Source organism: Peromyscus californicus, unplaced genomic scaffold, assembly GCF_007827085.1.
Source record: "Peromyscus californicus insignis strain IS unplaced genomic scaffold, ASM782708v3 Scaffold_20__1_contigs__length_68692818, whole genome shotgun sequence".
NCBI classification, from domain to species: domain Eukaryota; kingdom Metazoa; phylum Chordata; class Mammalia; order Rodentia; family Cricetidae; genus Peromyscus; species Peromyscus californicus.
In genome coordinates this window covers 59,279,283-59,293,946 of record NW_026294503.1, presented here as the reverse complement: position 1 = coordinate 59,293,946, position 14,664 = coordinate 59,279,283, and the positions used below count along the sequence as shown (strand labels likewise).

The window sequence follows — 14,664 nt, the reverse complement described above, 5'->3', positions numbered from 1 at the left end:
GTCTTTCAAAATAGACTTAGAAGGAAGCTCCAGGACGGTCTTATTAGAGTTTGAGAGAAAAACAGCAGGGCAGGCAGGTAGCAAATTTCAACCACTGCCAAGACAGGCAAGAAAGGAGAAAGCCATAGTCTTGAGTCCCAGTTATGTCCACAAGGAGCTTCAGGAGAGTGGAGATGTGTGTGGGAACCTACAGATGGGTAATTGTCCATCATTCATCTGTCCCACAGATATTGAAAGAGAAAAAAAAAAAAAAAGCCTGAAATTTTTCTGCCTTTGAGCCTGGCCTAAATGTAAAGTGGGGGATGGGAAAGTGGCCAGTTGCGGGTAACAACAACCAGAGTGTTATCTTTTTTGTAGGAGAGAAGGCACTCATTACGTTTTTATGGTTTCCTGCTTCAACTTGCACACAATGATTGTAATATAGGCTTTCAAGCAGTGGGCCCTCCTTCCCAAGCCTAGCCAGACCTCAAGTTAGACAAAGGTAAAGCCAGATGCTTCTGCTACCTTGATCCCTTTGATGGTGAGTGCTGCCTGCCATGTGCATGTGCCTAGGATCTTATAAAATTTAAAGACCTCAGAGGGTAACCCTTCAAAATTGGCTGTTTCCTCTAAGACAGCACTCTGAGGAAGGGGAGGGAGTCCTTTAATTGCCATTTATCAGTCCTCATTCCCACCACAATCCTGCTGGAGATAAGTCTCATCTGGACATGTTTCTACAGGTTATAAGAAGGACCAATGTTCTCTATCTAGCCTGATGTCACTGGACTCAACATTGGACTCAACTCCAAATAATTTGGTAAATATACTTATTAATGTTACCATGTCTTATGATGTTAAAAACACATATAAAGTAATAGGCCGCCACCTAGTCAGAGAAACAAGTGTTCAAAAGATGTAAAAACAAAGACACTTTTAGTAAAGTGGAAGTTTTATGTTAAAATTTTGTTTTAATTAAAATGAATGGATTTTTTTTCTAGAATGGGAAAGATAAATAGAAAGCTAAAAAGCCTAAGAGGCTCAAGAAAGAGAAATATAACAATTGCCCCTCCTCAGGATTAAAAATATCTTGAGACCTCTCGTGGTAGAGGATGCCTTTAATCCCAGTACAGAGACAGAGGCAGGTGGATCTCTGTGAGTCTGAGGAGAGCCTGGTCTACAGAGTGAGTTACAGGATATCTAGAACTACATTGAGAAACCCTGTCTCAATAAAATAATAATGATGATAACAGCAATAACATATGAGGAGGCAGAGGTATCAGAGCTCTGTTGAGACCTAAGGCCCTTGCAGATTTTACATAATAACATGTTTGCAGAGAGTAAAAACAAGGGCTTCCTGGGGGAATGACAGGAAGGGTCCAAACTTAATTTGACTTTCTTCTCAAGTTAAACACACAATGGTCCTTTCTAAGCATGGATATGGGAAAGATAATTTTTTTTAATCTCATCAGTATTTTTTAACAGTGTCAGCTTTTGTAATCAACAGGACATGAATCAGCTAAAAACCTGCAAGTAAAGTCTACAATTTTCCCTTTGTGCAACAGTATACTTAAAACTGGTAAATCAGGATGAACCATTATGCCAGGAAGTACTTGTTGGAATGAAACACCTCCCAAAGAAGTCCCCAAAACTCAGGTTGTATGTGACTAATCCGTGAGTATGAGGATCTGGTAAAGAAAGAGTTTAAGTCCCAGAATATAACAGTCTTGTTTTCTGTGGTCTTGCTGGCCTATTCAGTGGCTTATTGAAAATGCATTATACTCAAAGAGGGATTCTGTTGATGTTATTATATTGTTCGCCTGAAGAGCATTTAATCATATTGTAATTTTGTATATTTATTAGTTCAAAGCTCTAAAATCAAGACCTAGCTTTCTACTTAAGAACAGAAAAAAAAAACCATAAAATAAACAATATAATTAGTTTTCGTGTGGGAAGTGATGCTAATAAAAGTCTGAAGTGAGAAAGAATTTTAACTACTCTATTCCAGGTAACCTTGAATACACATTTGATTTGAGACAATAAAGGGCCAACCTAAAGCAAAGCTCTATTAATGATTTTCAGTGGTAGAGCTGACCGCAGAGGTCAGCTCAGTGGTTCAGTGGCTGTATCCTCAGTTCTTTGGGGACTCAGAGAAAGGACAAAGAGATCTCTTAAAGTGCTGTGAATTGAAATTCCTGGGAAGAAAGTCACCCCATACCTGCTAAAAACTCAAAAAGTTTGCCTGCCTGACTAGAACTACCTGATTGTGTAGGACTGTATTGTAGGTCCCTCCCAAACCAAATTATCTTGGACCATCCCATTTACTGCCCACTCCTGTGTCTTACTTAACATCCATCTTTGGAACCACGAGGTAAAATTTTTTGGGATGTACAGACCACTTAGTTTCTACCACTTAAAGGTTACAAATGTCATCAGGTAATATCTGAACCGGTAGCAGAGATTTCTCCACTTTGGTATAGCCCCATGTCCCCACCAAACATACATTTTAAAGATGCCATGATTTGTAATTTTCTTTTGTTCTGCTACTACAGAAAAAATTCATAAAAGTGTTATCAGGTTGGAACATGATACTGAGGGGTGGAGGGTGGGGTTAAATGAATTTGTGCCCCTCCACCCATTGCCACATATTTGGTTTCAGAATAAACTATTTTTTCTTCTCCTTGAGGTGAGAACCACGGTTTTGTGTGAGTGATCAATTGAAAAGTGAACAGCTTAAAAGTCAAATAACAGGGTAAATGATGGAAGACTCTACAGTCTCATATTTTAAAATTGTCCCAGGAGCGGTCTTGAATCCCATCTTGCTTATGGTATGCAAATGCTTAGCAGTTTTATCTGTCGCCTTCAAGTGGCCTTTCCTTTACAACAAAAAGCATGTCTTTTACGCAGAAAACGTATGTTTGGGGAAATGGTCATTTTCCCCTCTAAGAATTTTTGGCAGGGTCGCTGTGCAGACACGTGCAGGCACGCAACACGTCGCCATAGGGTGCAGCCTTGTGAGTGAGGTACAGGAGCAGAGGGCGGGGAGCGAGGGGCGGGGCCAGTGACGGGAGGCGTGGCCAAAGCCTGGCGGGGCGGAGTTTGCGAGAGTAGCCAGTGAAAGGACGGGGGCGGGGATATGGGCGGGGCCTACGTCCTGCAGGCGAAGGCGGCTGGTGCTGGGGGCGGGGCGGAGAGTCGCGGGCAGATGACGCGCAGGCGGAGCCGCTACTTCCTGGATCCGCCGGCCGGTGCCGCTGCCGCACCCTGCGCCGGAGCCGGGAACCTGCGGCCGCCGCCATGTCCCACCAGACCGGCATCCAAGGTAACGGCGCCACGGGGCAGGGGCTCCCGGGAGGCGGCGGGCCCGAGCGCTGGAGGCGCCGACAGCGTTGGAGCCGCTCTGGGTGCGACGGCCCGGATCGTGTCCCTTGGCGGCCCTACCCGGCCGCCGCCACGTTAACAGGCAGTGCCTGCAGGAGAGCCCAGACGTGTGGAGCGGTACGGGGCCGACCCGCCGCCTCCTGACCCTGGCTCCCGGAGCAGGAGGACCCCAGGCCGGCCAAGCCGAGCGCCTTTCCTCGGTACCCCTCCCCGCAAGGAGATTGTGCCAGCACTCAGATCATTTGAGAAACAAACAAATCCCGCAGCTGTAGGCTGCCTCCCAAACTCCCCGGATTTTATCTCAGAACGGGAGCGTGCTTTCCTCTCGGAGAAATCCTGAGGAGGAAGTGTTTTTCCATCTTTGGATGCTCCCCCGGGCAGCATGAAAAACCTGGTCTCTGTGGCTGCACCTGATCACCCCGTGGAGATACTTGTGTATCTTAACCCTCCATTATTTCCTGGTTTGAAAATAGGCAACTTGAAAGTACTCACCTCCTTAGAATCAAATAATATATCCTGGAGTTATTTAACCAGTTCTGACATAAACTAGAACACTTCCTGTAATAGTCAACTGAGTGTTTCCCCCAGGTGACCAGTTAATAACTTGTTTTGTGTTTAAGGGTTTTTGACACCTCCTCTTTCTTTCATACACACCCGGGCAAAAAATAGTCCCATTTCTAAAAACATTTGTCTTTCCGTGTTAATTTTGGCATTTTAAATGCGTCAAAATTAATGATTAAGTTTGATGTTTGAGCCTTTTATAGCAAGACTTACAGTCTTGCTGGAAACCAACCCAAGAATGAAAATGGAAGCTGTAATGAGTACACAAGGCATAGGTTATTAAATGTTTATTTGCTCAGTGACAACGATAGCTTTTTGAGAGATACAAGAAAGATATCAACAGTGTAAGATCTAGTGCCTTTTACAAGCTTTTTCTTTAATCAGAAATCGAGACTTGATCCTGTTGTTTTTGATGGACAGATACAGGAAATGAAGACGCTATCACAAACTTAAAATTGGACTATAGAAGCAACTTGCAACGTTTTCAGACATGAAGTAATTCGTCCGTTACTGAGTTTGATTAAAAGTATTCACCTCAGTGTTACTTCTGCTATGGAATTCTGTAGCTAAAATGTTGAGTTCGTGTACTTTTAAAATTTAGTATTTTTTTTAATAATAGTCAATGCCCATATTTTGTGCTTCTGTTTTATAATAACAATAAGAAAGTGCTATATAATCTACATTTTTCTTTATGCTTTCTTTGTGTAAAGAGCAAAATAAAGTACTTCTAGGCTAAAAATGGATTTATTTTTCTTTATCATTTTCCCCAGCAAGTGAAGATGTTAAAGAGATCTTTGCCAGAGCCAGAGATGGGAAGTACAGACTTCTGAAAATATCTATTGAAAATGGTTAGTTAACATTTTAAGATACTATGTGTCCTTTGAGTATTCGATGTTACAGTTTCAGGTTTCCAAGTGTTATTAGTAATTTGAACTATTAATCAGCATGAAACAAGTTCAACTTTTGCCTTTCAGCCTTATTTTCCTTTTAAATTGTGTAGCTATGGGGGAAACCCGAGATAGTTTCTGGTATGATAGCTTCATCTTTTGTGTATCTTTCTGCACTAGAATCCATGTCTAATGTTAGTGCTTCCTCTTCTAGAATGGAAATCAGTAACCAGGCCACTATTTAAAACAAACAAAACTAAGTATTTGTGAGTTAATTCAGTAGAGTGTGTTTTGAAGTAGAAACATTTCAATGCTTTTGGTTTTTGTCTGATTGGACCCTAGAGTAGAGAGAGGAATATTACCATTTCTTGTTTGGAAACATTCTAAGAATATGACAAATTATAAATGGTCTCCTTAACAGTAACTGTGTGATTGGGAAAACTGGCTGAGTGACCACGTCAGAGCTAGATGAATTTGAAGTCACCCGTAAAAACTTCATGTCCAAACAAATGTGCGGAAAGCATCCCCTTGGCCTCCTCAGATACCCTAGAACCTTTTGTTTTCAAAAAATAACTTGTTTTTTCATGAACTGGAAATAAATCAACTTTGTTTTTTCATTTTTCTGCTTATTAAAATGTGAAAATAGCTTAGAAAAATCTTACAATATTTAATAGGAACAAATGTCTACTTCAAAATAGCTAAAATTGTGAATGCTCTTATCTCCTAAGTGACTAGTTAGTAAACAAAATGGGAAGATAAAATGTATCTAATAAGCATTTCTTCAGAAGGAAAATTTCTATTCCTAAATATTTTCCAGGTTTTTTTTTTTAATCTTGAGAAAAATGTTAAATTAGGAAATTTCAGAGAATAAAAAAATAAATACCTACCCCTTCAATCAAGGACTTAGTACTTTATAGTTTGCTCCGAACCAAATTTAACTTTTTAAATGTTACTGTTTCTCTGATGTAAAAATGTCTTTTGACTGCTGGACTTATCTTTTTTCCCCGGGGCAGCTACAGTTCGAAAGTTTTTTACATATGATCAGTTCCCTTTCCCTAAATGCCTACATAGACATAATTCTGTTTTAAGTTTTTAAGTTCACATAAACTGCATATTGTTTTATTCTTGTTCTTCATTTATGGGATTTTTTTTTTTTTGTATGTGTGATTTGTTTTGATCGTCTATGAATTCTTTTAAAACACGAATCGAGTTTTTTCACTTGCCTGTACCACCTGTTTGCACATTCTCTGAGGGAAGATGGCGGCTGTCACTGGCTCGCCCTGCTGCTGTGTGGTGGTATAGTAGATCCTGTCCATGTGCCCTGCTGCTGTGTGGTGGTATAGTAGAACCTATCCGTGTGCCCAAGTGATTCTCTGGAAGACTCCCTTCAGAATCTTACTGAATTCTGCAAGATAGCACTTGAAAATGACAACTCCCAGTTCTAGTTTATGCTCTTGGGCAACAAGTTAAGTCAGCAGTGTTGCTGTCAAGTAGGAGCTAACGCATGTTTCATAATTCTTTACAATTATCAATTTCAAGAATTACAGTTTTGAGTAAATGAAGTTTTATATAAAATTTACATAAAATTTTCAGCATAAACATTTTAACAAATATCTAATTGTCCTTTATTTGAACATTTAACTCAGCTATTACCATTTTTGTTTGTTCCTTATTTATATAAAATATTTTAACCATGCTTTTTCTAAGATCTTTATATTATTCATTCTCAGTAATGCCTCAGATTATAATTATTTTGTATAGCTCCACCTTTTCAATTTTTATGGAAAAGCGGTAGTAGAGAAATAACTCGTTTTTTCTTGTCTTCATCCTGTCATCACTTGATAGTGCAAACCATCTATCTGTTTGAAATTTTCATTTCCTAGAGCAGCTTGTGATCGGATCATGTAGTCAGCCTTCTGCTTCCTGGGAACGGGATTACGATTCCTTTGTGTTGCCCCTGCTGGAGGACAAGCAACCGTGCTATGTATTATTCAGGTTAGACTCTCAGAATGCCCAGGGATATGAATGGATATTCATTGCATGGTCTCCAGATCATTCTCATGTGAGTAATTTTTTGTAGTTGTTTTTTTTAAACATTAAATGCTGGGAAGAATTTCTTTTTCAGGCTAAAAGAAGGGTAAGAAGGAGCAATCATTTCCCATAGAGGGATAATCCTGTCACAAAACAACAAAAGAGAGTTGATAGTAGACTAAATAAAGTAAAAGATGGAATTAGGTTTTAGATACTGCTCAAGATTTTAAAGACTCTCAGATTTCTTATAAAAAGCTATTTTTTTAATGCTATCTAGATATTCTCAAACGATTACCCATTTTTAATTCTGGAAGAAATAGCAGATTTCACCATTTAGAATTATGAAATTGTTTCTGTTAATTGATATCTATGAAAGCTACTAAAGCTGTTTAATAATGAAACATGTGTCTTTTCATCCCACTGTTCCTCATCTGCTGGTATTTGCCATCAGGAATGCATGAATATTTGATTCTTATTTAGTAATGTCTGCTCTAGCTTTGAGTAAAATATCACTATAAAAGTTATTTTATATTAATTTCTCCCCTAATATTTTGAAATAGTATTTTAGTAATTTTTTTTAGGATAGAGTTAGGAGTTTATTTTCTACTTTAAAAAAGTATAATTTTAAATCTACCTGAATGGTCACTAATGGCTATCGTCATTAGTGTCAGTGAGTATCAGCCATACTGATTTAAGTACTTGAAGGTTTTACTATATCCTTGCTTTCTTTTATAATGGTAATACTGTTAACATGTAAAACTTTTACAATTGTATAGGTTCGTCAAAAAATGTTGTATGCAGCAACAAGAGCAACCCTGAAAAAAGAATTTGGAGGTGGCCACATTAAAGATGAAGTATTTGGAACAGTAAAGGTGCAGAACTTATGTTTGTGTGCTTTTTATGTGTTTCAATAAAACCCCCAAACCAGAACAGGAAACAAAACTGGTGAAGCCAGGCATTTTGGCACACACCATTAATCCTGGCATTTGGGAGGTAGAACTCTTTGAGTTTGATACCGGCCTGGTCTACGTACTGAGTCCAGGACAGCCAGGGCTACATTTTGAGACCCTGTCTCAAGCCTAAGAAGAGTATTGTTATATCTCATGATATGCAAGTTCATGCTAATTAATTTACTTGTATCTATTGATATTGAGAATAAACACTATTGAAGTATAATTATCCTCTAAGATGTATGGTAAATTGATGCATTTATGACTATATTCACAAATTAAGGTGATTGAAATAGACTTTGAACAGCTGGTTTATGCTTCTGTTTCAGAAAATGATAGATATGCTTTCACCAATAGAGGAGGCATGTGTCTCCCCCGCCCCCGCCTCCCCCCCCCCACTTTAACAGTGAGCTGGGCTGGCTTCTCAGCTTGCTTGCCCTCAGCCATCAAACCATCCTAGCTCCCTCACTTCAGCCTTCCAAGAGCAAAATGCTCATAAGCACATCTCTTTGAAGTACTTTTTTCTTATATGAGTGCTTCTGCAAATACTATATAAGTGATTTTAATAAATTGGTAGCTGTAGGCCAGTTTTCTGCAGATGGTAAATTAACAGATGTCTCATAGGTTTCAGGCTTGATCAGTTCATTATTTGGCTGATCAAACTCAGACAAAAGATGTAATGATTATAAACTTGAGGAAAAGGAGACAGTTGTTAAAAGTTTTGAAACTTTCAAAATAGAGGATTAAAGTAAGAAGAGTAAAATTCTTACAGCTGCTTTTTATCACTTAATTTTTTCTATTAATTTTGTTTTTCCTAATGTAGCCTCACTTTGGTTGTGTTTCTGGAAAATACTTATCCATTGCTTTGCTTACAGGAAGATGTATCGTTACATGGATATAAAAAGTATTTGCTGTCCCAGTCCTCCCCCGCCCCACTGACTGCGGCAGAGGAAGAGTTACGACAGATTAAAATTAATGAGGTAAGTTACAATTTTAATGCTTCCAAGGTTTCAAGTGTGTTGAATGAATAGACACGGAGGTTAACTGGAAATCAGATGTTGGGTTGGTTAGGTTTATTCTGTTTGGTTTAGAAAAAGATCTGTGTGCTTAATGTGTTTTCAGAAAAAAAAATTAGTAAAACATTCATATTAAACTAATTGCAGTTCATAAAGGGCTGTCCTCAAAATGTACATGTTAAAACAAACTTCCTGCTAGAAGCTCTGTGCTCTAAGTAGTTTGTTTTGTTTTGTTTTTTCGAGACAGGGTTTCTCTGTGTTATTTTGGTGCCTGTCCTGGATCTCGCTCTGTAGACCAGGGTGGCCTTGAACTCACAGAGATCCTCCTGGCTCTGCCTCACGAGTGCTGGGATTAAAGTTGTGCGCCACCACCGCCCTCCTGCTATGAGTACTTTTAAAGAGAAAAATGTGTTACCCATTGTTTTCAAAGAGTTTTGTATCTAATACAACTGTATAAAGAAAATTCTTTAAAAATATATTACTTCAGAGAATAGTGTTTGCTAAAGAGAATCCAATGAAAATGCTAGAGAATGCTTCAGGTCTCTGAATGGGCTTTAACTTCTGTGAACTTGGACACATATATGGAAGATGGAGTATTTGTTAAGCATATTGAAGCCAGTAAATTTGGAGCCATAATTTTAATCTTTGTCTGCAGCCATCTTAGTTACTGAAACTTTACAGAGAAGAACAGGTGTTCCAAACCACTGTTCACTGTTCTCCATACCAGGCTGGACTAGTCTGGAAATGCATAGTACCTTTGATGGGAAGTTGATGGCACGGAGCTAGCATCTATTTTAAAGTTATTTGAGTAGGGCTTTGTATGTGACTGTTTTTTGTTTTGTACAAGTTTGATAGTTTGTTTTATTCCTTGCGATCAGAACCCAGAGGATCATATTGGGGTATGCACTTGCATATGTTCTGTGATGTTTTCATCATCCAGTATCATGCTGTAGACTGTCCATTCATCTTTTTCTTCAGTAAAGTTTGTATTTGACTTTCTGTTGCGATCTTGCACATGAGACCCTACACTAGCTGTCGTCTGTGAAGTAGAACGGTTGTAAACATGCGCATTGAAGAGCTTTCTTCAAGTATCCTCCTGTCAGCCACACACACTACACGCTGTTAGTAAAGAAAGCCTCACATCTGGAAGGTGTGCCGTTGTAGCTTAGTGAGTGTGTCTGTCTGGATCCTGTGTCATCCTTTCAGTTCAGTGCATGGTGTTTGTGTCATATTTTATGTCCAGTAGAGCACAGTAAAGTTCTGTGTGTACTGTGCACACTTTACTATTCACAACTTCTAGCAAGAACAGTCTGCACTTCAGGAGGTAACCTGATGACCCTTTGGAAGAGTTACTGTACCTACTTGAACGTGTGCCAACCTGAGCTAGGGAAACCTCCAAAGCCATACCGCTGCTCAGTCAAGGCTCCCTCCAGTAGTTCATACCCGTGTGTCATGCGCTCTGCGTGCCCACAGCAGGACTGTAAATCAGTGTGAGGATGATTTGCCTTCTAAGTTTAAAGTGTTTTAAGAATTTGAATTGTAGATTGGGGAAGGGTAAGTGAGACTTTTTTTTTAAGTGGAGTTTTCTGCTTTTTGCCCTCAGACACTGCTAAGCACTAAAGCTTTACCTGCCAATTATATCTGTGTCTCAGGTACAGACTGACGTGGGCGTGGACACAAAGCATCAGACACTACAAGGAGTGGCGTTCCCTATTTCTCGAGACGCTTTCCAGGCTTTGGAGAAATTGAGCAACAAGCAGCTCAACTACGTGCAGTTGGTAAGAGGCATGCGCTAGCCGCAAAGTGGCCGCCCTCCTTGGTAGCTGTGGCCTGTGTGGTTCCTTTTTTTAATTAGCTTATTTATTTTATGTGCATTGGTGTTTCTGCCTACATGTCTGTGTGAGGGTGTCAGATCTTGGAGTTACAGACAGTTGTGAGCTGCCATGTGGGTGCTGGGAATTGAACCTGGGTCCTCTGGATGAGCAGCCAGTGCTCTTAACCGCTGAGCCATCTCTCCAGCCCCAACTTTATGTTTTTTCCTTCTTGGCTTTCTATTAATTTTTTTCTTTTGAGGCAGGCTCTCACTGTTTTGTTTTTTTAAATCACCAAGTACTATAAATGTATGAAAAAGCCAGATAATCCACAACTGTGCATCATCCTTGTCTTTTAAGTTAACTTGTTTTACCTGTTTAATAAATGTTGTTTCTTTTTGGTAGGAAATAGATATAAAAAATGAAACAATAATTTTGGCCAACACAACAAATACAGAACTAAAAGATTTGCCAAAGAGGATTCCCAAGGATTCAGCACGTTACCATTTCTTTCTGTATAAGCATTCTCATGAAGGGGACTACTTAGAGTCCATAGGTACGTGACACATTGCACATTGTCCTCACCATGGAACCTTCAGTTTGCTTAGCGTGTTTCAGCACTGCATTCTTAGGTATTTCTTGCTGGGAGCTTAGTTGAAGTTTTAGGAGGCTTATAGATTTGCTTTAGTTGATATTTCTAATTGTTGTTATTTTACCTTACAGTTTTTATTTATTCAATGCCTGGATACACGTGCAGCATAAGAGAGCGGATGCTGTATTCTAGCTGCAAGAGCCCTCTGCTAGAAATTGTAGAAAGGCAATTACAGATGAATGTGATCAGAAAGGTAGATTTTACTATTTAAGAATGTTAAAGTTTTGCTAGATTCTGTCATTTCCATGTAGTACAATGGGGTGCATTTCCGGGTGCTGTAGTTTAGAAATGAAATACTTCATTTTATTGTTTTCACCCTAAATCCTTAGACCCTGCTGAGTGCCTGGGGATGATCTGCCATGATCCCCGTCTTTGTAGATCTGTACTATCAGGTGTGGTAGCTACAGGTCATTTTTGGCTATTTCAGTGTACACTTGAGTAAAATGTAAAATTCAGTTTCTTAATCTAACACTGATAATTGCAAATGCTCATTGGCCATTTGTAGCATTAGGAGTATAACATACACAGAGCATTTCTGTCAGTTTACAAAGTGGGGTGCCGCTACCAGATCTCCATATATGTTCTTAAATGCAGGTGGGGCATAAGGAAAGACTTACAAACTGCTGGTGTTGGGGTGCTGAGCCTCGAGCAACTCTAGATTCTGTGGGTCACTCGCTGTGTGGGAGGACCTTTCAGAAAGGGTCAGCTTACACTGCAGAAGGTCAGACAGTAATACCTTAGGCCTTGCCGGTCCCATGGGTCTCCTGCACGGTTTTGTTGTTTTTCTTAAAGTGTGAAGTGTTCTTAATTGGTTTGGAGATTTGGTCTGTAGGCCATCATTGGCCCACACCTGTTCAGTAGAGCGATTCCAAGTGTCCCAAGAATGAAGGAGCCAGTGCAGTGTTTGAGTATAGAAAGCAGAGCAGCTGGAGGACATGGCACTCACTTTGGCTTGTAAATGTGACTTGAAGTGGGGCAGTGAGAGGCAGCAGACTAGAGGGGGACTGACTGCCCGTGTTTAAATGACTGCTGTAGCGTCTCCCTCAGAAGGACGGGAGGGGAACTTTACAGACAGTCTTTGTGTTCTCTCGTGTGGAAGGTGTGCGGTACACTCGTGTTGGCGTCCAGACCTGGGAGCTGGCTTACTGCTTGTGGTCGGTTTTGAATGTTCCCTGTCTTACATGGTTTCTCACTATTAATTTCCTCCTTTGCAGATTGAGATAGACAATGGGGATGAGCTGACTGCAGATTTCCTTTATGACGAAGTACATCCCAAGCAACATGCGCATAAGCAGAGTTTTGCTAAACCAAAAGGTCCTGCAGGAAAGAGAGGGATTCGAAGACTGATTAGAGGTCCAGCGGAAGCAGAAGCCACTACTGATTAAAATGATTTGATTAAATGTTGCAATATAGTTTTGTAAAATTCCAGCTTTTAGTACGAGGAGAACTGAAATCATTCCATGTTGATATAGTTGGGAGGAAAATTGTACTTTTTGAAAAATAGCACTTTTCACTTCTATGTATTTTTTAAATTAATGCTATAGAAGACTCATGATTTCTATTTTTTAGTTAAAGCTAGACAAGATTTCAACATAGTAATGTTTGGTTTTGTCACACTGTTTTCATAGCGTGTTGATTCCACACTTCCACATAACCTTCAATATTTTACATAGGTGAGCCAGTTCCAGAGGCCCGAGGACTTGCTTTTTCGTACTCCGTAGTGAGGTCTGAGTTCCCCTGATGCTCACCTCTTGATGAGTGTGATTGGGAGCCTGGGACAGGTGGAAGCTGCTTGCTCTTGAGAGCTGGGCTCAGACTGGGACTGTCTGCAGGGACCGTCTGCAGCAGTGTGTCACTTTGACCTTTTCTTTTTATAGCATTACAATTTCAGAAAACCAGCTCATTCTGAAGCTTTAAAGGTACCAGATTTAAAGGTTTCTGATGGTCCTGGAAGACTACACAGTCTTGTAAGGTCTTCGCAGAGCTTTCCAAATGTCTGTTTCCAAAATGACTCCTTCATCATAAGTACTGTGAAGCCAGATCAGAGTTCAAGTATCATTCAAAAGGAAACAAAACTAAAGTGAAAACTGTTAGAAGTTTTAAATCTTAAAGCAAATCGTCTTATCACTTGGGAGCAAGTATTCAGATCTAAAATGATCAATTCCTAGTGCTTAGCAGGTTAACACAGATAATACTTAGCTTAAGAATCTTGTTTCAGTTAATAACTTTTCTCAAAACATGTGTTTCCTGAAGCTTTGTATTTTCAGTTACAACCTAGAAATTTTGAGCCTCGGAGTTCTTTGATACTTGAAATAGAGGGAGTTAGAACACTTCATATTTAATCTGCTAAACCTGCTGCAGAGCCATAACTTAGAGGAGTTTTGAAATGGACTATGGTATTCAGGATTTGGAAGTCATTGACCTGAACTTCATGCTGCATAAGATAAATGTCAGTAATGCACATTTCATGGTATGAACTATGAAGCACCCATTGCAAAGCCTTATTACCGAAGGCAATACACGCGCCTTTCAAAAATTCAGTTGTATTCACATAAACCATGTGAGAGGAGTTATGGGCTGATGGAATTTTTTAAGAATAGATTTGGGTATTTGTGTGTTCTGTTTGTTTACAAATACTTAGACTTTACTATTTAAATATGCAGAACAGTTGACAGTAATGTTGCACTGGTTTACTAGAGGTAAACGTGTAGTTTTACGTGTCCACACGTAGTCACACCCGCGCACAGATTGCTGTGGTAAGAGTCCTAGAGACACGTTGCAGACCATCGCCAAAAGCTTCCAGTTTCCAGCAGAGGGAATACTCTTTGTCGTGGAGATCCGGAACCAGTGGTGACTGTTTGAAAGTATCCCTGTGCAGTTATGCTCTGAATTCTATTACACTACATCAAAGTAAATGCACATTCCAGAACATAGACGTGATCGTGTAACCTTACTAATGATTAAACCAACAATTGCGAGAATCAGTTACGCATTTGTTTTAGGTATAACTCATTGTTTACAGTATGTTTTAGGTGACAATAGATGTGAATAACATTCCCAATAAATTTATATAGCAGTGAAAAATCACATGTCTTCTGTGGACATTTTATAAGTGCATTTTATATCAATAAAATTTTTTCTCTTTGAGTTGTCTATGTTGGTTTTATAATATATTTTAAATGTTCGGATAATTTTGCACAATCCGATACCTGGTGATTTTGTGTGATGTTTTCATTAGCCTACTTAAATTGAAGGAGATTTTAAGTAGTTGGAAACCTAGGCAAGAACAGCGCTTAATGTAGATTAAAATTGCCCTACAGGAATGTAGCAGTAGTTCCCTCCATGATAAAAGCACCACATTGAGCACTGAGTGGGTAGCGCGTACCTAAACTTCCAATA

At 39.5% G+C, this 14,664-nt stretch overlaps 1 protein-coding gene across 1 annotated transcript; it reads left to right on the top strand.

Moving 5' to 3' along the window:
* Nucleotides 1–3,164: 3,164 nt before the first annotated feature.
* Nucleotides 3,165–14,412, top strand: Twf1 (twinfilin actin binding protein 1). Its single transcript, XM_052748754.1, has 9 exons — nucleotides 3,165–3,298; nucleotides 4,689–4,766; nucleotides 6,689–6,867; nucleotides 7,613–7,708; nucleotides 8,662–8,766; nucleotides 10,455–10,580; nucleotides 11,019–11,169; nucleotides 11,337–11,458; nucleotides 12,480–14,412. The coding sequence occupies exons 1-9, from the start codon at nucleotides 3,274–3,276 to the stop codon at nucleotides 12,648–12,650; spliced, it is 1,053 nt and encodes a 350-aa protein (XP_052604714.1). The 5' UTR covers nucleotides 3,165–3,273; the 3' UTR covers nucleotides 12,651–14,412.
* Nucleotides 14,413–14,664: the final 252 nt, after the last annotated feature.